Raw genomic sequence first — 21,848 nt, 5'->3', positions numbered from 1 at the left:
CATTTTAAGAAGAGCCTGGAGTGCAAACACCTTATACAAAGCCCTCCAGTGAGTTAGCAGGCCAGATGCCAGGAAGGAACTGAGGCTTTCAACAAAATATTCAGACTAAACTGAAATATAAAACTGGGTGGGGAGAGGCTAAGGGAAAGCTGTGGCTCAGGAAAGAAAGGGGCAGAACACCAATGCAGAATTACCAGAAAGGGCTCAAGGGATGAAAGGGAGCTGGGGTCAGGAGACCTTGGTTCTCAATGGAGTTACCTGGCCCAGACAAGGACCTCAGTTCCCTCCTTCATCTGTGAAAAAAGGGGCTGCTCAACAGACTTGAAAATTCCCAACCAGCCAGGACCCTTCTATGGTCAGGTCAGCATGTCATGATCACTTCAGTCCCAGGAAGAGCTTTTGGGCCCAGGAGAGCAGCATGAGCAACATAGAGGCAGAGAGAGAAAGAATTACTCCCCATTTTGCCCTCCCAGTAGCCTGGCTAGTAGCAAAGTTATTATTGCTCTTTTAATGTAATCCTTTTGTCTGCCCTGGTGAAGACAAAGCACATTTCACTTTATGCAAAAGTCCTTCCTTAATGGAAGGGCCAAAAGAAAGCCCCTTAATGGAGGAACTGCTGCACGAGATCAGTTTGCCTCCAGCTGTGAAACTGATTAATGTCCTGAGAGCCTCCAAGAAAGCTCAGCTGCAGTCACGGTGGCCATTTCCAAGCAGAAGGGGCAGGAGGAAGTGTGGGGGTTGGATGTGTGTGCGTATGTATGGGGGCTGGGGGTCTTGTGTAGGGTCTTGCAGGAAGTGGAGAAGGACAGAACAGAGTGGACACAGAGAAGAAATCCCAAGAAATATAGTTATTCATATGCAGATCATCCGTCTTTATATTCTGAGCCTCTTATTTACATCCCTGTTTTCCCTGCACCTATCATAACACAGAAGGTGCACAGGGAGGGGGAGCTAATGTTGGCTCTAAGTCAGCACTGACCATTTCAGTAGCCATTAGGCAGGTGTATATGTGACTACTGAGCACATGAAATGTGACTATGGAGGTGGATTGTACGTGCAACATGCACACTGATTTTGAAGACATCATGCAAAAAAAATGTAAAATCTTTTACTGATTGTCTTAAGTAGAACTGATAATTTTTTAATATATTTAAATTAAATTTATTATGAAAATTTTATTCCAAAAAAAATGTACTCCATTTGTTTCTTTTTACTCTTTAATGTGGCTTCTAGAACATTTAAACTGACATATGTGGCTTTCATTTGTGGCTCGTGGTATAGCTCTAATTGGACAGCGCTGGTCTAAACTATGTAAAACCACATCTTAATTTGTTTTTAAAGGTAGGAACAAATGTCATTGGTTTCTGGGTTAGCCCCTATTTTACATTACCTGTGACACAATTTCATTTCATTAAGCTAGATAAGGGCTGTAGTATTTGTCATTTAAAGGAGCTAGGGTTACACAGGTGTCCTAGAGCTATTTTTTTTAATTCATCCTTCACCTCTAGTTGCTGCCAGCAGCAAGGTGATTCATGGAGCACAAACCAAGCCTAAGTCCCTTCATGCACATGCTTTGGGGTTTTATTACAGCCTGTCTTTGTTTATTTTAGTTCAGTGTTCTGCAGTATAGTGTGCATCAGGATCACCTGGGAAGGTTGCGATTCTTGGGCCTCAAAAGCAGAGACTGTGTGTCAGCATTTGGATGCAGACGTCAGGAACTTGCAATTTTTAAAAGCATTCTGAGTATGCTCTTACACAGGGCCTGAACGTCCTTGGAGAAACACTCATGAACCAGTGGTCCCAGGCTTTCTGACTGGAAGAATTACCTGGGATGTTTGACAAATATGCAGATTCCCAAGCCTATTCCAGACCCACAGAACTCAAAACTCCAAAAGGACTTGGACAGTTGGCTAGTGGGCTTTAAAATCCTGATGCCGAAGCTACCCCCAGCACAGTAGCATCAGACGCTGAGGGGCTGGGACCCACGCATCTGTAGTTCTCAAAGCTTCCCTTGGTGATTTCAATTTATGGCCAAGGTTAAGAAGCACAGGTTCAGTTAACAGCAAATTAACCAATCCTCCTTTTACCATGAGCAAAATATGTCATTTATTCCCAAAATGCCCAGAATCAAATTTCTAAGTACAAAGGCCATAATACGTTACTCCCTAAACTGTTATTACCACTTTCTCACTGGAGAAAGTTTCCTTCTATATCATGTTCACTGCTTGTGCAGGCTGGCTGTCAACTTTCTGTGCAGCTGCTGGTTCTTGTGCAGGTGTTAAATGCTTCATCAACACTTTCTGCTACAACTTTGAGCACCTACACTCCCAAACAACTCCTAAACTCACTACAGAAGGCACCATTCTAACCACCCAGTTCCAAGCTCCTGCACCGTTCAGCTGCTGCCAGTGTCTTTTGATGGCACCACATTTTCTTCTCAGGGACTAACACCTGCTGCAATTTCTTCCCACCTGGGCTATTTCCCTTCCCCTGAAAAGTAACAACCTGTCCCATGAGGTGTTTTTAAGGGGGCCATGACCTTAATCCTTCTGGCTAATTTGAAAAAAAAAAGTATCAAAAATGTAGATTTAAAAATAAATACAGTATTTTTCTTCACGGCTGAAAGTCCTTCCTCTTTGCCCCCGCTGCATCTGGTACACACTTTACAGCAATTATCATATTGGACTATAATTATTTTTTGTATGCATGAATGTCTCCCATCCAGACTGTAAACCTCCTGAGACAAATGGATCTTACTCATCTTTGTATCCAGAGGATCTAATAGAAAGCCTGGCACAGAGCAGATCCTCCGTAACTGATGAAATGCACTAAATATATGGGAGGTACGATACTTTTGGTTTCTCATCTAATCCCCACTCAGAATTCCTTTTCCCATGTTCACTGCCAAATAATAGTAGTATAGGACATAATCAGTTCTGACCACTTTTTGTTATTCTGCCAAAAAGGGACAGACTGGACTGGCATACCCCTCACTCTTTATGCCTTCCTGCTTTCTTCTTTCTTCTTCTTCCTGTTACTGAGAAATTAAGTTTCAACAAACAACTGTGATGACTGAATCATTATAAAGATGCCCTTTTCTTACTTTCTAGCATATTGCAGAGTAGCCAAAAGGAAATACCTGACATTACTGAAACCCATCCTGTCTTACAACTTTAGAGTCTTATAATTACAAAAATAATCTGCTAATATTAATGAAGGAAATTGAGGCAGCCTAGAACTACCCCCTGATTACAGTAGGAAGTTATTTGTTATTATAATGGTTATTCTAGTTTGGTTGTAGTCTAGCTCTGCTCACTACTTTACATTTATAAATTGTAATTATTCAAATTTGTTATTGTAATTGTAATAATTCCATCTCCCCTTCTTTAAATCCATAGAAACCCTACACTCAGGCTCAGGGAGACAGTTTTTAGGCCCATGGGCCATATCTGTTCTCCTTGCTTTGCTGTGCAATAAACTCTTCCTCCCTTTGATTGTCTGTTATGTGCATTGGGCAGAGAACCCTGTGTTTGATTGGTATCATTCCTGCCTGGAACTCAGAGATAAAGACTGGAGGTACTGCAGCCATCTTGTAACTAGGAAGAAAGCAAAAAAGAGGGCAAAGCCAATATACTCTAGATGGAAGAGTAGAAAAATAGGAAAAGCCCAGTTCTCCAATGGCACCATTGAGTAGCTGTACCGGGTCCTGGACAGCCTGCCTGCAGGCAGGTTAAGTTTTCTGTAATTGGTAGACAAATTCCTAATTGATACTATAAGTATATTATTAATAAGTAGGTATGTAAAGCAGCTAGCATTGCTCCTAGTACATAGCAGAGGCCCAGAAAGTGTTCGCATATTCATTCACTTATTCATACAAATATTGACATGAATGTATCTTGAATGAATGAGTGATTGAATGAATGGATGATTTTTGTAGACATAAGGATCATCTAATAAAAATGGACTATTCCCTAACTTCAAGATATGTCCAGTAATTTTTAGAAAGCTTTCAGACCCCATAGACTATATTTTGTTGGTCCTGAAGTTTCTTCCCAATGTTGGCTTCCTTCAGTTAGAAAAAGTATGCCTGTTGAAGCTGCAAATTAGCAGAAACAGCCTCCTGGTGTTACCCATTTGCCGAGTGTCATCTTTCAAGCAGTCTGTTCTTTATAAGGTAGGATTTGAAGGATTAATGCCTGCTCTAAGGATAGTGGGGTGGGAGTAGCTTCTTTTTTCTCTTTCCCCAACCAGGGCTGCCCAGCTGCAGTGAATGCACCCTGCCACATCAATGGGCAGGGTAGAAGCTGAGACATCCACACCCAAGGACAAATTAAGGGGCTTTCTCTAAGGGTTGGTGGTTCCAGAAGCCCCCCTGGTAGCTCCATTGAAGAACCTGATTTGAAAGGAAGGGAAGAGATATCACCTGTTTCAAACTGAACCAAATAGCAACTAACTCTCCAGGGTGGAGTGTTCTTTATGGCCTGGAAATTCTAGGATTCTTCTTTTTTTTTTTTAATTTTTTTATTTTTTAACTTGGCTCCAAGCAGTTTCATCTCTTGAAGAGGATGGGCCATTGCCATCTGTGCTGTCAACAGAATGTCACTGAGCCTGAATCCCTGAGCCAGCACAACTTCAGTGAATACTTGTACTTCTATCATGTAAATGTCTGACCTCAAGGGTGTTTATTTTATGCTTACTTTTAAAATAATATAGGTGGATTTTTATCAGCTAGGGTTTTAAAAATATTGGCATTTCACTATGCCAGGCACCATGCAAAGAACCCACCTACATAAGTATTTTTATTCCCATTTTACAGATAAGAAACTGAAGCTCAGGGAGGTCAAGGACTTGTCAAGATCACACATAGCAACGAATCCAATCTAGGGTATCTGTCTCTGAGACCTCTCACCTATTCCAACCATTTCCAGTAGTATATGCTTTAGAAATCAACAGCATATATCCCCCATGTCCACTGCCTAAACCCGCCCGGTTTAGACACAGGACATGTGGCTTCCATGTCAGAGATGGCACAGGCAAACTTCTCTTCAGTTTAACAAGGAGACTTACACTCAGGGGAATGTTTCGGCTTGTGTCTTCTGGATCAAAGGCCTCAAGCTGGTAAATGGACCCAGGGTTTGTTCCTTCTGCTATGTAGAGATCTATACCTATACCAGTGTTCAAAGTGGAACAAGAAACATTTTATCCGACAGAGCAAAGGAGGAATTCCCAAACTGAAGCAGCCATACACGTCCAAAGAGGACTAAGGTTATTGGCATTTGGGGAAAGAGGGAGGCACTAAGGCCATGAATGAGACCACTGGCCAACTCACGTGACAGCATCCATTTAGGGGAATTTAATACAGAACTAGAGTTGGCCAAGGCAGGATCGACTCTCCATTTACTTCTTTTGTTGACAGATGACCCAGAACTCTATTGTTGGGGGAGAAGGAGGTGATAAGGGAAGAGCCTGGAAGCAACCACAGATAGGAGCCTCCTTTGTGAGGCTGCTCCCTGACCTAGGTTCGCTGTGATGGGCAGATTCCTCCTAAACATAGCTAACCTAACACCGTAAGATGCACTTATCATCTCAGCAGAAAACAGTCAGCAGAAATGAGGGTTTTTATGGTGGAAAAGAGAGGAGATGGAAGAGGAAAGGGTTTCCAGAGGCTCAGGAAAGGGAACAGAAATTGAGTTCTTCAGTCATTCTTGGCTGTCAAGAGGAGGGAGAAGCAGGCGTACCACGAGGCACCACCAGCCCTGCCTGAAGGCCCCCAGCTCTGCACTGACAGAGCTGCCATCTACATTCCACAGGCATGTCTGCAAATATTAAAAGATTAAGATCACCTGGAGTGATGTAAATGCTCTAAAAGTGATCATGGTGATGAATGCACAACTACGTGATAATATTGTGAGCCATTGAATGTACACCATGTATGGACTGTATGTGTGTGAAGATTTCTCAATAAAAATATTTTTAAAAAAAGAAAGATAACAAAATATAATGGTTGATTAGAACACATTTTCAAGTTTCTAAATAGAAATTTAGACTTGGATCTTCATCTCAAAGAAGAATTAACAGTTTTTAGCTTTAAATTGAAAATGATATGTTTCATAATTTAATTTTTATTATAATAAAATGTTACTTAATATTTTAAACATAAATTTTATATTGTAGAAATTGGTAATGCTGATGGGTGGATTTGTTTTACCACCATTGTCTAAAGTAGAAAGCAATTTAATATAATAAAAACTGTCCTTAAAATGTCAAAAAAAAAGATTAAGGTCATCTGGAGTGATGCAAATGTTCTAAAAATGATCATGGTGATGAATACACAACAATGTGATGATATTGTGAGTCATTCATTATATACCATGCATGAACTGTATGTGTGTGAAGATTTCTCAATTAAAAAAAAAAAAAGATTAAGGTCAGACTTATCTTCAGAAGCCATGGAGCCAAGAAGGCTGTGGGATGAAATATTTAAAGTGCTAAAAGAAAATAATTGCCAACCAAGAATTTTATACTGCGAGACTATAAATTGAGACACACAGGAGAAGCAGAATTGGATAGGTCATATGGTGGGTGGGTGGGGTATCCAAAAGTTTGGTTTGGGGACATATTAGATTTGGGACCCATTAGACATCCAGGTAAAGATGTTGGCCAAGACAGTTGTATATTTGAGTTTGGAGTTCAGGGGAGAGTCTGGATGGTAAATACAGTCCTGTGGTGTGTGAGGGAGGGTTCAGCATTTGAATGGTGTTTAAACCATGAGCTGGGGTAACCTCATGTGGGAAGTTACCCTATGCTCCAGAAACAATATTGTCCCTTCTCTCTGCAGACCCTGAACACAGATTCCATGGGGCAATTGAACAAGTCTCCAATGGCCTCAGTACACAGTGTTGAATCTATAATGGGCTCGGCACAGGATTTTCCAGAAAGATCCACTTGAGGTGTCCGAGCCTCAGTTTCCTCCACAGGCTTGGGAGGAGACCAAAAGAAACCAGGAACGTGAGGGGCTTTGTAAGTTGCTAGACACTATTATCAAGCTGATGGACATTTCATTTGTTCTATGCTCATCAGGCAGCTGCCTTTTCCAGGGAAAACATCTGCTATTTATTTACTTTTTTGTTTTCCTCGATCCCTCAGGGTCTTTCCTGATGCCACCGTCTGGACTGCATTGCACATCCACCAGTGTATCTTACCTTTCGCCAAGTTGCCTTGAAACTCAGGCGGCTCATTCACATCTGTTACCTGGACAGTCAGGATCTGAAGGTCTGTGACACCAACCTCATCCTTAACATAAATCTGCAAATCAAAGATGTTTGGTCCTGTTTCAAAATCTAGTTGTTCCTTCCCAGTGGTGACAACCTAAAACCAAATGCAAAATTGTCAGTAATCATGTGAAGGAAGCTCTGTCTTGCACTCATGCATTTTGCAAATGGATGTTACCAGGAAGGATGCAACTAGCATTCTGGAGAACAGCTTTCATTCACTATCAGAAGAACTTGCTTTATCTTAGTCCTTCCAACATAAACTCTATGACACAAACACAAAAAAGTAAAGGGACTTCTACTTCAACTGATTGCTGTTAACTTTTCCCAAGGCCACATCCAAGAATAAACAACAGAAGAGACACTGGGTGCATCTGCATAAATAAGGAATGATGTTTACTCTATCAACAGGCATTCACATTTTGAGTGTCTTTCCCCACATTCTCCCAATGTCAGGGGCTTTTGTGCTCTGTATAAGTGTTTTGGACATGTGGGAGGGACATCAAGAAATAGGGCCAGAGAGATATCACCAGAATCTGGGGATGTTTCTGCCTGGAATCCTGGCAGACCATGTTGGGAGAATTCTGCTGAGGTTAAGTGGAGGTAACCAGAGCTTTAGAAAGGGTGGCCTGGTTCCAAGAACTCTCATGTCTATATGCGTATCCCTGCAACTAACTTAGCTCCCAGAACTCCCAGAAGGCCCAGAGTCCTTTGGGATATCAAGGACTAAAATTCATAAATGTCCTTAATTATGCTAATAGAACCTTTTGGTAATTAATACTGAGACCAAGTAATGAGACATTCAGCATCTCATAATGAAGAGAACACTGGGCTCTGATCTCATTTCTACCCTGCACTTCTCCATGACCTTGGGGAAGTCACTTTACTTTTCCCTGATTTTGTTTCCACGCAAAAATAGTTATTAGGGAAATAATTCTTGTCTAGTTAAACACTTGGAAGCATATTTTAGTATAATACAAGCATAACCAACCAGGTCACTATGAAAAATCAGGAGAGGGAAGCACAGGTGAGCTGTGTTGAGTAGGGAAGTGTTCACAGAGGAGGCAGCAGAGGGCACTGTGTTTGACTTTGAGGCGTTAGATTGATTGAGAAGGGAGAACAGCCACAGTGGAGGGAGGTGTGATTAGGAAGAAGGAGAGGTGGTCTTGCCGCCATCGGTGGGCAGGATCGACCTGGTAGCCACATGAATGGAGATTACCTGGGCTCTGTTCTTGACACATGGTAGATGAGAGGCAACATACCAGAGAGGTCAAGAGCATAGACTCTGGAGCCAGCCTGCTGGGCTTCAAAGCCCGGTCTTCCCACTTACTTTACCTCAGTTTCCCCATCTGTAAAATGAGGATAATAGCAGCACCTATCTTATAGGTTGCTAGTCTTAAATGAGCAGCTCCATGAAACGTACTTAGAACATGTCCGGCACTAGCAACTACTTTTATTATCATTAGGTAGTTAAAAAACATTTAATGAATGTATGTTCAGAGTAACCCCCTCTGTCAAGAAAGAACGCTGTTTCCTGATTTATCCCCTAGTTTCCTACTAAGTCTGGAGCCTTCTCCTGAACCCTAAGTGTCGATAGATCCTTAACCACAGTTTTACCTACCGCCAGCCCCATCTCCTGGGGGAGCTAGTTCTAATACATCAGAAGAAGGACATCAAACAGTCAAAAAGTGATCCAAAAATATTTCATCTTGGAATCAAAGGAATGGGATGCCATCAACACAAAAGGACATTATGCTTTCACTGTTGTTATTGTTACCAGCATTTATTAAGTGTTTATTTTGTGCCAGGCTCTTGCTAAGTAGTTTTGTTTCATTTAATCATCACAACAGCTATAGACTGGTAAAACTTCTCCCCATTTCACATGTAAGGAAACTAAGGCAGGGAGGGTTAGGAACATCTAAAGTCACAGAGCTAGGAGTGGTGGAGCCTGGTTTGGTCATAGGCAATCTGGCTATGAGCCCACACACTTGGTTTTGATGAAAGATGGTAAGTTTGGTTTTAAGCATGTCAAGTTTGAGGTCATTCTGGCCAAGGCTGGGAAAATTTGCAGTCATGCAAGACGACAGGAAATTGGCAAAACTGGCAAGCTCAAGTCCACAGTGCTCCAGACAATAGATGGGAAAAGGGTAAGTCAGGCTCAGATATGGGCAAATGAAAGGGAAGCAGGCATAAGCCTACATCCCACCTCCTCAAGCTCCGTGGCCTGCTGCCCTGTCTTCACAACTGCTGAGCTCAGCAGTCACACCTCCCTGGTTTTTTAGGGCTGTCCTTCTTGGGGCTGCTCCATGAGAAAACTCCTGATGGATAATTAGCCACTGGTGGCCAAAGAACGTTCTGACATCTCTTGCTGGGCAACAGTGAGCCAGCCCAGCAAAGGGATTATAGCAAGGTCTTTGGGCCAGCCTGCCTGATCTCAAGTCTCAGGTCTTCCACCTCCTAGCTATGTAAACCTGGCAAGTCTCTCAGTCTCTCTATGCCTCAGTTCCCCCACCTTTACTATGCAAATAATAACTATACACCATTTCATAGCATTGTTGTGAGTATGAAGGGAGAAGAGTCATACAAAATATTTAGGGAGAGCCTACCGGGGAGCAGGTGCTCTCTAAATGGGCCTTGTTATCCTGATTGATCATCCGCCCTTTCAGGAGCCTGGAACACAGTGTCTCAAAGGAGGGAGGCCTGGGCTGTGGCATGAGCTGAGCTCACCCATGGAAGACCCTGAACAATGAATTCCAAGGCCAACAGTGACCCAGCCTCTGGGCCCACTAATTTCATCACTGAACTCGTCATCCTCTAGGGCACCAGGGTTACTCAAGGATGGGTCAGGATCTGCCATGGGGAGGCATTCCTATGTTCTGAAGGTGGCAGAAGTGGCTCTTGTGAGCATTTGAGGCAGCAGAACAGGATTTTGTTGGAGGGGATGGTTGATGATGTTGGGTAGTTTCTGGGAAGAAGCAAACAATTCTTAAGCTTCAGGGTTTCAGGGCTTGTGAACCTGTGGTCCATCCTAGTACCAAGCCAGGGTCCTGGGCTGCTACCAGGTACCAGGAGGGCAGCACCTGGACAGGAGAGCAAAACACCAAACTCTTGAGCTGAGATTGGTTCAGGAGCTAAGAATTTGTCATTCTAGAAGTTAGGAACAGGACAGAATTCTTCCTTGGTTGACATCCCTGCTTGAATCACATAGAATGTGGGAAAGGCAGGACCTCTAAAGAACGATTTGGGGTCTTATAAAAAAAAAAGTGCTGGCAGCATAGGAGAAAGAGCCTGGGCTGTGGGGGTCAAACAATCTGAGTCAAGTTCTTATTTTATCCTTTACTAGTGATGAGTCTTGGACAAATCAATTAACCTTGCTGTCTCTCAATTAAATTATTTCTAAAATAAGAATAAAAAATGTTTAAGCAATAATAATTTCAAGGTGGTCACAACAATCAAGAGATTAGGTGTGTGAACCTGCCCTGGAAACTATGCAAATCTGAAGCATTGTCATCATCATCATCATTAGAGGTGGTACAATTTAGCAGTTAAGAATGAGTCCCAAATGTCTGTCAACTGAAGAAAAATTAAATAAAATGTGGCATATCCATAAAACAGAATATTATTCAGCAGTAAAAAGAAATGGAGCATGGATACAGACAACACATGGATGAACCTTGAAAACTTTTTGCTAAGTGAAAGCCAGTCACAAAAGACCACATACTGTGTGGTCCAGTTGATAAGAAATATCTGGAATAGGCAAGTTTATAGAGACAGAAAGTAGATTAGGGGTTGCCAGGGCAGGCAGAAAGGAATAAGGAGTAACCATTAATAGATAAGGGATTTCTTTTTGGGGTAATAAAAATGTTCTCAATTTAGATCGTAGTGATGATTGCACAACTCTGAACATACTAAAAAGAAAAATCCATAGAGTTGTACATCTTAAAGGGATGAATTTTATAATATATGAATTATATCTCAATAAAGCTGCTTTTAAAAAAATGAAAGCTCTGGAGCCAGACTTCCTGGGTTCCAATTTCAGCTCAGCTACCTACTAGCTATGTAACCCAGAGCAACTTACATAATTTCTCTGTGATTTATTTTCCCCATCTGTGAAAAGTGGGTAATACAATCAGTGGATTGCTTTGAGGATTAAAAGAGCAAATACATATAAAGCACTTTCAATAACTCCAGCATATACTAAGTGCTATATAAGTGTAAGCAATTGATAAGGCTTAGAGGAACAGACAAGCAGCAGCTGTTAAAAGACAAGCCAGAGGTCAGGGGAGCAGGTAGGGCAGTTAAGTCACAGAACCAGCATTTGGGCCCAGGAAGATGAACTGGAGGCTGAGGTGAAGACTGCTCCTTATAGGCATAGCCCTGGAGAGAGGAGAATCCCAGATGCTGGGCACTGGTCCTCAAGCCATGGATTCTATAGGTCTACTGTGCTGCCCAGGTATATGCACTTTCGAAAGCCCCTTGAGTGACTCTGATGATCAGACAGGTTTGAGAACCCCTAGTACATACCTCAGGGAAGCAGCAGAGTCGGGGCCAAACAAGCCTGGACCCGCTGGGTTCTGCAAGAACTGCAAGAACGGCAGGCAGGACAGGGACTAGGTTGATAATAATTGCAAGAGGTTCCCAAACCAGTGAGTAAAAGGGTGGGGCTGGGAGGAACTACAGTTTAGGTAGATGCTGACACCTGTCCCTTTAAGCATCCTTAAGAAAGCATGTTTCTTCCAGGAAAGCCTTGGGACAATTCTAAGTTCTCCAGGACACCCTGAGTAATGTTGCCAGGACAGAGGAGAGCAGCAGACCGTCGTGATGGCTACCATTTAGAAGATCCCTGAGGTTATCAGTGGAAAACAGCTGGCCATGCAATGAGCAGATTTGTCCTGTCTAAGGGGAAGCAATAACTTTGGAAATGCCCAGACAACAAAGTAGACCATGGCGCAGCAGCTGTATAGCTCTTGAATGTGAAGGATTGGCTGACTTACCCAAGAGAAAGCTTTCATACAGTAGGGCTAGACATTTAGATGTACTTTTACTAAGGCTGTGTGTCTTCCATTTTAACTAAATCTCTTCTTTGATCTCATAGAATTATAGAAAAGCAGGCTCACCAGACACAAGTCTGTGAAGGCCTGGCTTTCAGGGAGATCAATACTCAAATTTTTCTACCCAAAACTTTGGTCACCAGCCACATGCCTAACACTTGGTATCTTGTGAGGTTGTCGGCAGTAAGAAACAAATCATCTATTAATAACCAATTGAGTATAATGTCCAATTGGATTGGATTAAATGGAGAAAGAGGTTCCAAGGGCGACAGGGCCATCTTAGCAGAGAGGGTTCTAGGATGCCTCAAACAGGACTTCTGGATCTTACAATAGGGAAGACAAAATCTGGGCAAAGAGGAGGAAATGATCACAGCTGTAGAGTCCCATCCACTGCCATCTTCAGACACCACCTGTAGAACGCTTCCACGGCAGCTGCTACTTACCTCAAAGTCGGTGCCTGACAGCGAATTCACCCTGAAGGCTTCAGTAAGGGGACTTGAATTGATAACCAGGGGAAACCCTGGGCTCACAGGTGACAGTGATGCTGAGAGTTTCACAGAAAACTTGTGCACTGAAGTCCCAGGCGGAGAATTCTCTGCCACGTTGCTGGTAGCAGGTAACTGGATTAAGTGCAGTGCCTCTCCCTCTGCCGATTTAAAAAGGATACAAAATGTCATGAACACAAAGCCTTTTGCTGGGAACAAAAGGGACTTAACAGCTTGGTTGATGGCTTCAGTTCATGGCTTGGGAGCAAGGATGGTATCTGGGTATTCCCCAAGAACAAACATTCTTGCCAAGCGCTTGAGTGGAAATACAAGATCTTCTGGAGGCCAAGAAAACAACCATGAAATCTGCACTAGAACTAGGTAAATAAAGCTGCTGATTTTTCTCTTGTCTCCCAGTTTTCATTCTTCTTTCTCCTGGCTTTTGTGAAGAGCCAGGGAAAGAGAAACATGCTGCATGGGAAATCGGCACCCACTGAAGGATCCAGTCTGGCAATGACATCTGTTTTACAAGGGCCCGGCAGCTTACAAACTACCTTCTCTTCCTTCTCTGTGTGTTTGACTAATGAGCTCATCTGAGAATTGAGAATGCCTGGAGAGCTCCAAAAGCACAGTGGATCTCCTCACCTCCATCAGTAATCTCAAGGAGTATTATTTGTTATTACTGGATGCTATTGGCAACACGTTGAGGGTCAGCCAGTACTCCCTGGTAGCTAGGTTAATCCCTCTTCCACAGAATAGGAAATAAGAGGCTCCAGGAGAGCATGTGAATTGCCTTGGGCTGTATTACAGATAAGGAACTTTACAATTTAAGTGCAAGCATGTTTCTTCCAGGAAAGCCTTGAGACCATTCTAAGGCCTCCAGGACACTCTGAGAAATGTTGCCAGGGCAGAGGAGAGCAGCACACCGTAATGACGCTACCATTTATCCAGCATGCCCACAAGTAAGCACACAGTGAAAAATCCTTTATCTCAGTTACTGCTCAAAACAACCCTCTGAGATAGGTATTGATATAATCATTTTGCCAATGAGGAAACAGCTCAAGGACACACAGCTAATAAATAACAAAGCCAAAATTAATAACAAAGCCAAAATTCACAACAAAGTCTGCATTATCTCCTTATCTTCACACGGGCTATATCCTCTCTCTAGAATATCCTTCCTCCATGTTTTCCATTTGCTCAAACATCTAACCAAGGATCATTGCCTCCATGAATCCTCTAAATTTCTTGACTATCATCCCAAACAAAGACAACCACCACCATCTTTATGTCACTACGGTACATTTCGCATATTTCCGGTTTAGTTCTCATTAAATTGTAGTGCAGTGTTTGTTTGCATGTCTGTTTCTGCACTGACTGGGAGCATGTTTGTTTTTGAGGGGCTCAGAGAAGCGTCCATCAGTGCACCTTGAGGGAACCACCATCCCGGCCACAGGACTTGCAGGCTTCTACTACCACCCCACTACAGCTTCCAAGTCCTGGCCACCATCAGCCACTGGGGAAAAAAACCTGGGGCAAGAAAAGAGGAACAGTGGAAGGGCCTGTCCTATTGGGAGATATACAATTTCTAGAAACAAATAAGCCACGGAAAAATATTGTTTTGCAAGAGAATGTTCTTATTTCACTGGGGGTGAGGGTGGGAGTGGGTGGGGTGTCAGGGGAGTGAATGGAACTGCAGAAAAAATTGAAATATAAGCACATTTATTGATATGAGCTTTTATCAATCTCAAGTCATTTTATTTAGTTTAGAGACTAAAATGCATTATGCATAAGTTGTTTTTGTTCACAGAATTATCAAGTTTACGGACAAGGACAATGCAAGAACTTAGAAACAGCAAAACAGCTGAGGTTTAGGATGATGGGAATATGAAGAGGTTTTTTAATCTATTAAAATTGACTTCAATATAACAGCACTTTGTGATAAATAAAAACTAGGAGGGGGCAGTGTGACAGTGGCTCAGTGGCAGAGTTCTCGCCTGCCATGCCAGGGACCTGGGTTCAGTTACCGGAGCCTGCCCATGCAAAAAAACTAAGAGGAAAATACAGTGGATGGGACTCTAGAGCTCTTGTTTGAAGTGGAGACAAAAAAGTTCCCCAAAACTGTTTCTCAAAATGAGCAAAATAATTGATTGCTTAGGTAGGTTGGGTTTCATTGGCATAATTTATTGGTATAATTCCCTTGCACTGTCTTTTCCCACAAATGAAAGTCACTAGGGCTTCTTGAGCTGTTCCTGAGAATGTTTCTTCACTATTCAGTGGGACAAGGATGGCCATAAACAAAATCAATTGTTAACAATTTGTCTTAAAGAATCTACACCTTCTTACCCATACATGTCACTCCCCTCGATCTCCTACCCCAGTGATTTGTTCTCTACTCCCACACTACCCCAACCCTTGGCAAGGATGAAGGGAGCCCCTAAGGATATTTAAGCAAAGATACAACTTGCTAAGTTTTTCTCAAGAAAAATGAATAGTCTCCAAACAAAAGTCTAAAATAAGTAACCACTTGCCTTTACTACAAGATACTCGTGCGTATCTTGCCTACTCACAAGACATTATGCTTGGTCCTTTGCTATCTGAGCTCATCGTCTGCCAACCCAAACCTATGATGTAGGTATTACCAACCACAATGAGAGAAAAGAGGCACAGAGTGGTTAGATAACCAGAGATGCCACACTGTGTAAGTGGTTTGGTGGGCCCAGGCTCACCTCACCTGGCTCTCAGAGCTAATAGATTGTACCAATCCACTACAGTCAATTGGTGGTGCTACACTTGCCATGTGACTGTACAAATTTGTGATGTATCAGGCTTGTTCTATGACCTGGAAACTGTGTAGCAAGATGGTTCTAGTGGCTTGTAAAAAATTGGACCCTCAACCTGGATGTCAGATCTGGGTGATGTGATCTACAAGAGGCCATTTTTGAAACAACATTAAAAAAAAATGCACTGGAGAATTAGCTTGATATGGCTCAGGTATGAGATGCTTTCTAAGCCCCCACTCAGGGCTTCCTACCACCTTCCCTTGAACAGGCAGACCCCCACAGCCTTAGTGCATTTCCTTTGGGGAAATGGGAAGGCAAGAGAAATCATGCTCCCCAAACATCACCCGGCTGACAGCTACTAGTTTGCTTTGCTGAGAATATATCCATTGATCTTGTTGCATTAATTGTAACTTTGCAAAGACTCCTGGGTCTGAAAGACTGCTTCTGTGGAAAAACTAGCAGTTTTTGGATAGTTTCATGCTCCCTCCTTATATTTATAGAGTTTTTCATAGTCTACTTTGAATGGTCATATTTCACATGGCAGTGAGGCAGTTATTTTTGAAGGAGAAGCAGATAAATCTGTTACCCTCAAACCATTCAGGTAGGGAACTGTCCATTCCATGTGTATGGATAAAGCCAGACTATGTTCTTGAATATGCCCTTCTTACTACATTCCTGTGAGAGATTTCTCCTTCTGGTGGCCCCTCCTGCCTACCAGGATCATGCAAATCAATCCCCAAAACCTTAAGACAAATACCCTGAGGATTCTGCTAAGAAAGGTAGTCAAGCCAGCTCTCCCGGCTTTTAGTTCAATGTCCAGTTCCTCTACCTCCCTTGTTGTTAAAAAAAAGTAATAGTTGTAGTAACAGAATTAGTAATAATAATAATAGTAATAAAGTGACTAGGGTCCACAACCTAAAAATTGAGCAATTAATGAAACACAAAGTTCATAAAATTGCTGCTCCACCCATTCGTTACACAGCTAAGTCTAAGCAATTGCCCAAAGTCACACAGCTGATTAGTGACAGAGGAAAGGCTAGACACCAGGAGCCAGTTCTCCCTAAGACACAATGTGTTGTCCTTCAAGGCTGGTCTTCCAAAGCTTTCTTGGATGCTTTGGTGCTGGAGACCAAGAGGGCTTTAATAGAATTTGACTTGCAAGATGCATCTTAAGTATCAAATTAGAGTTGCTGGGAGCATACACTTTGAAAAGGGAATAGCGCACAAAAGATTTATTATCAGTCACTGAGCCTATTGTAAAAATCTCACTTGTGGTTGAAATCTGGATGGATGATATGCTAGCTTGTTTCCCTTGAATCATTGCCTTGCTAGAAATGGACCAAAGAGGCCTTCTTGCAGGAGCCTGTGTTGGAATAATTAAGGCTTCTCCAGCTGCAGTTGAAGGGGAGGAAGCTGATAACTGTGGGCCACTGACACCAAAAGTGACGATGTGGTTCAAGAATGTGGGTGACGCCATCTTCTCCCCTTATAGGGTACAGATGCTCTACCTGATAGCGCTGCTTTCAATACACACAACAGTACTTGCCTGAGATGGTTACTCAATAAATACCTCTTCGTTCTCTCTAGTTACGGTAATGAAAGAAATCGGAGAATTATTGTGAAATGGGCAAGGAATTTGAAATCAGAGTTGCTGCTTCAAGTTTTAGCTTAGTCGCTACTTGACTGTGTGGCCAGCTGGTCCCTTTATTTCTCTGCGGGTGGCCGTTCTCTCCCTCTATGTCTCAGGGCCGTGGTGCTGCACTAACAGTGGCTATTAAACTGGGTTTGATTGTTAAAGCAGATTCACAGGACCCAAAATACCAAATCTTACGAATCTCCACTGCACTGCAGGAAAAGGATACAGCTGAGCAACAGCTTTGACGTAAGGATATGCATCACAGCCAGGGCCCTGAGAGGCCAGGTGCAGCGCCTTTTGTCCTTTCTTCTCTAAAGGTCATGGCAGGGCATACTTTCTCTCATGGATCAGGAACCACCAACATATGCGTGGAATGCCATGGCACCCACACTGTTTGTTTTTATATCTTTTGCTGGTTACATAGGCATATTCCTGCTATGCAACCAGCCTCAACAGCAGACCCCTCCATGGGTCTCACTGAGACCAGCTGCAAATCATCAGTCTCACTGTTATCAATAAGTCAAGTTTACAGACTGGTACAAACCACTTTGAAGCTGCTCAGATCCATGATTACATAGAAACTCTATTAATTTGTTTGCTTCATGCCTTAACCAGGGGTTAAAGTTATGCAGGAACTTAAGCAAGACGGCCAATTCTAGGCCTCCTGGAATTAACTTTCGCAGTGCTGTTTCCACGTAAGAAAATGCATTTACTTGATGAAATAAAAAGCATTGTCGAATGGTATTTCTTCACTATATGCAACTTCTTCCTGTTTCTTTAAGTTCCATGGTGTATACCTTCCTGGATGGGTCATCCACTCACCCCCTTTGGGGGGGCTGATCTATACCAGGCAAGAATAACGATGCAAGCCTCCAATAGGACACACAAGAAAAGACAGTGACTTTACAAGTTATTCCATAAATTATGCTAGGTCATAATTAACAAGCCAAAGATGTGTTTGTCTTGAAGCATCTCTCTGGTGCTGGCCTGTGGAGGGCTGGTTTCCTTCAAACATCTTCCAGCTCCAGGGAGGTGAAAAGCAGATGGATTCTAATAACTGAGAGCTTAGACAGGAGATGAGAGAAAGACAACCATCTTGCCATGTTTTCATGGAAGAGGAGGGAGACCTGAGAGGAGGGACTGCCTTTGGCTCCTCTGAGGTAGGTACTAACCAGGAAAGTGATGTAGCAGTAAAAAGTTGAAATCTTTTACAACATTCTTTGGACTCATGCATATTATTAATCTGCCAACAGTAAGACTTTCTGGAAATGAGCTGCATCTTCCAGCCTTTTCAAATGATGAGAGCATTAAGAATGGTTGCATCTAGTTCCTCCAGAACAGTAATACCCCCTTAGCTTCTTTTTTCTTTCCTGGCACTGCAGAGGACCAGGGCCAGATGGGGGATTTAGTGGAGACTTCCTGAAGAGACTCATGGTAGACAAATCTCAGGAGGACGGGTTTGGTGCCTCTTCATGTTCTTCCAGCTCTTCTGACTAGTAAGGCATCCTCTTTAATTAAACACCCTGGCAGTTTTCATTTCCCTGAGAGTAATACAAATGCTAGTTCTCTAGAGGTTTTCACAAATATCTAGAGGTTTTCTTAAATGTAGATAGCTTCATTCTGCAGTGGATTTAAATATGCTAAGAGCAAGAGGGAAATCACATCTCAGGTTCTTTTTTCTTTAAGTTCCATGGTGTATACCTTCTTGGATGGGTATACATTCTGGAAGGGTTGTGCTGGCTTCTGGAAATTACCTGTGGTTCTTTGATACCAAAGGAACCAGAGACTATTTTCTCTCAACTCTATTTCATTTATATGGTTGGGAGATTTGTCTACTTTATATTCTTTAGGGCTATAGTAATTAGGCTCAGGTGTCAATTTGCCTGGAGATGGTGCCCAGTTGTTCTATTGTTGTGGACTTAAATCAGCACGTGAAATTCATCTATGGCTGATTATATCTGCAGTCAGCTAAGGGGAGTTCCTTCTGCAATGAGTAACATTTAATTTGATTAGCTGGAGGCTTAAAAGAGAGAGCTCAGCAGAGCTTAAGAGCCTAGCGCAACTTCAGCTCAGCACCCAGAGCCGAGATAGACTCAGACATTTGGAGATGCAGTAGAGGTAGCACTTTGGGGGAAAGCTGTTTGAATCCAGAAGCCAGAGAATGGGCCAATAGATGTCGCTATGTGCCTTCCCATGTGCCAGAGAAGCCAGAAGAAAGCAAGCTGCCTTTCTTCTGAGGAACTGTAAATTTGTGACTAAATAAATCCCCTTTATAAAAGCTGGTGCATTTCTGGTTTATTGCATTCCAGCAGCATTGGTAAACTAAAACAAGCGCCGTCTTTTGTAAGCTATTGTTGGAATAAAATACTATAGCTTCCCAAAGAGAAACTCTTCCATTTCCCTCATCTTAATAAGGGTAGAAAGAACAAAAACTAACTTAAATGCCAGTATTAAGCAGTTAGAAGATCTAAACTTATGCATTTGAGCGGTATGAGTAAATGCAAAAGAACCCTGCTAGACCCAAAAAAGGATGGAATCCTTCCTACAATTGTGTCAGGAGTGAGGGCAACGTTCAGGTTCTTAGATCCACCCCACCCCCCCAAAAAAATTGGTGAAAGAGAAACAGTCTATTTCTCAGCACAACCCTTCCAAAAACTAGGGTTTAACCTGTTGAGCAAAAGCGTGGTGCAGAGTGTATGCAGAGCTGGGAGGCTGGATTAATATATTTTTTATAAGCTATCTCAGGTGTTTTTGGAAAATCTTTGTGCTCTGTTCCTTTAACACATCCCATGATAAAATTCCAAATGATCGTGTTTACTATGAGACATTGGGTTCTTCCTAACCTCCCTCTTCCCCCAATGATAATAAATGTCTTAACTTAAATTATGGCCCTAAAAGCCTATATTTCTCAGAAAATCTCAAAGGTTTACTTGGAGTCAGAGTCTGACTTGCTCAAGGCTCAGCTTCATGTTGCCAATTCCTCTTGCTCTTTGTCAAGCCTAAAAGCCCAAGATTAAAGAAGGCCTGATATTAGGAAACTGAGTTATCATTATTATATCAAAGGGAAAAATTAAATAGTTATTTTCATGGATCTTGAAAAGGCATTGGATCTAAAAATCCATGTCTATTTTAAAAATAAATGCTCCAAGTAAAATACTAGTAGAATCTATCTCCTTAACATATAAAACATTCCTATCTCAAACCAAAAGCTAACCTCATGCTTGATGGGGAACAAGAAAAGAATGTCCACACTCATCATAATTTAACAATGGTCTGAAGATACCAGGCTCAGCAATTAGATAAGGGGAAAAAATAGGGTATGTAAAATAGGGAGGTATAAAAATAGGAAGGGAGGAATATAAATGTTCATTATTTGCAAATGTGGAAAATGCATGAGAATCACCTGCAAAACCATTGCAAATAAGATTCAGTAAGGAGGCTAGGTTGATAAAATTAATCTAAGAAAACAATAGACTTCTATACATTTTACCAAAATCAGTTAAAAGATATAAGGAAGAAGAGATTCCATTTAAAAATGCAAAAAGAAAATGAAAGGGCTAGAAATAAACATAATCAGAAATAATAACTAACATTTACTAAGCATTTACTAGATACCAGGCACTCTAAATGTTTTACTATATAATTCGTCAAAGATGCAAATTATCCCTAAATCAATCGGTAAATTTAATGTGATTAAATTCCATGCATAATGCAAATATTACCTCACCAGAAATGAAATTAAATTTTTAAAGTTTAATTTCAATAATCCAAGCTGACATTAAACATAGCATCCAAGATTCTTGAAGTTCTTGAATAAAGAAAAGTAAGAAGTACAAGGTTAAATCTGTGTCCCTTCTATCAGAAGACATTTTTTTTTTTTGCTCAAAACTAAGACAGTATCCCCTCAGTTTCCCCACAGGGTGATCTGCCAATCTCAAATTGTCCCACAGGATCCGGAGAAAGGCCAGAATCCCCACAAAGATGGACTTGACAAACAAATAAAGCTCCACCAAGAAAATTATTTTCCTGATCTTAGGCCTTTGAGGCCTTCCAGCACAGGCCAGTTAACACAAGAGGAAAGAAAAGAATCTACAGCAAACATGGACTAGGTTGTGGCTTCTTTAGGCATCCGTCTTCCCAGGGTACCTCTACCCCAGTCTTCCAGGGCTCCCTGGAGCTGCACCACCTCACTTATCATTGCAGATAAGCCAACAGTTGAACAAACCCTTCCAGAAGCATTTTCCCCTCTTCTACAATGGCATCATGCAAACCTAGGAGGCCAGAAATGTTTCAAAGGTAAAACCAGTGGCAAAATGGAGTTCCTACCTGAAAGGACTCCCAGGAGCATCAGAAGAATGGCTGCTTCCTGCATATTTGATAGTTCGCTTCTGTGTGTGCTTCCAGCATATTATCCAGGAACTGAATCCCACCTTATACCCAAAGTTTATTCCAGATGCCACTCATCCTCTCCTCCTGCTTTTGTTGCCATGCAAGAAATCAAACAAGAGCTTGGGTGGTAACTAAGGGAGACTCTAAACACCACAGCACTGTTTGTTCTTTGATCACCTGCTCCTGTGACTGCATAGTACCTGAGAGACCTACCAACCAGTCCCTGTCAGTTC

General features: G+C 42.1%; 1 protein-coding gene across 1 annotated transcript in view; it reads right to left on the bottom strand.

Annotated features, from left to right (window-relative positions):
• The window catches only part of CDHR3 (cadherin related family member 3), a 68,794-nt gene extending 47,181 nt beyond the window's left edge, over window positions 1-21,613 (bottom strand). The window contains exons 1-4 of the mRNA XM_077163201.1: window positions 21,553-21,613; window positions 12,766-12,968; window positions 7,203-7,368; window positions 5,068-5,165 (exon numbers count right to left, since the gene is read on the bottom strand). Coding sequence (XP_077019316.1) covers window positions 5,068-5,165; window positions 7,203-7,368; window positions 12,766-12,968; window positions 21,553-21,598 — 513 coding nt within the window. The 5' untranslated portion in view covers window positions 21,599-21,613. The remainder of the gene's footprint in view (window positions 1-5,067; window positions 5,166-7,202; window positions 7,369-12,765; window positions 12,969-21,552) is intronic.
• Window positions 21,614-21,848: the final 235 nt, after the last annotated feature.

This window comes from Tamandua tetradactyla, chromosome 1, assembly GCF_023851605.1.
Source record: "Tamandua tetradactyla isolate mTamTet1 chromosome 1, mTamTet1.pri, whole genome shotgun sequence".
In the NCBI taxonomy this organism is placed as follows: Eukaryota; Metazoa; Chordata; class Mammalia; order Pilosa; family Myrmecophagidae; genus Tamandua; species Tamandua tetradactyla.
Note: the sequence above shows the minus strand (reverse complement) of the source record. Positions and strands in the feature narration are given on the sequence as shown.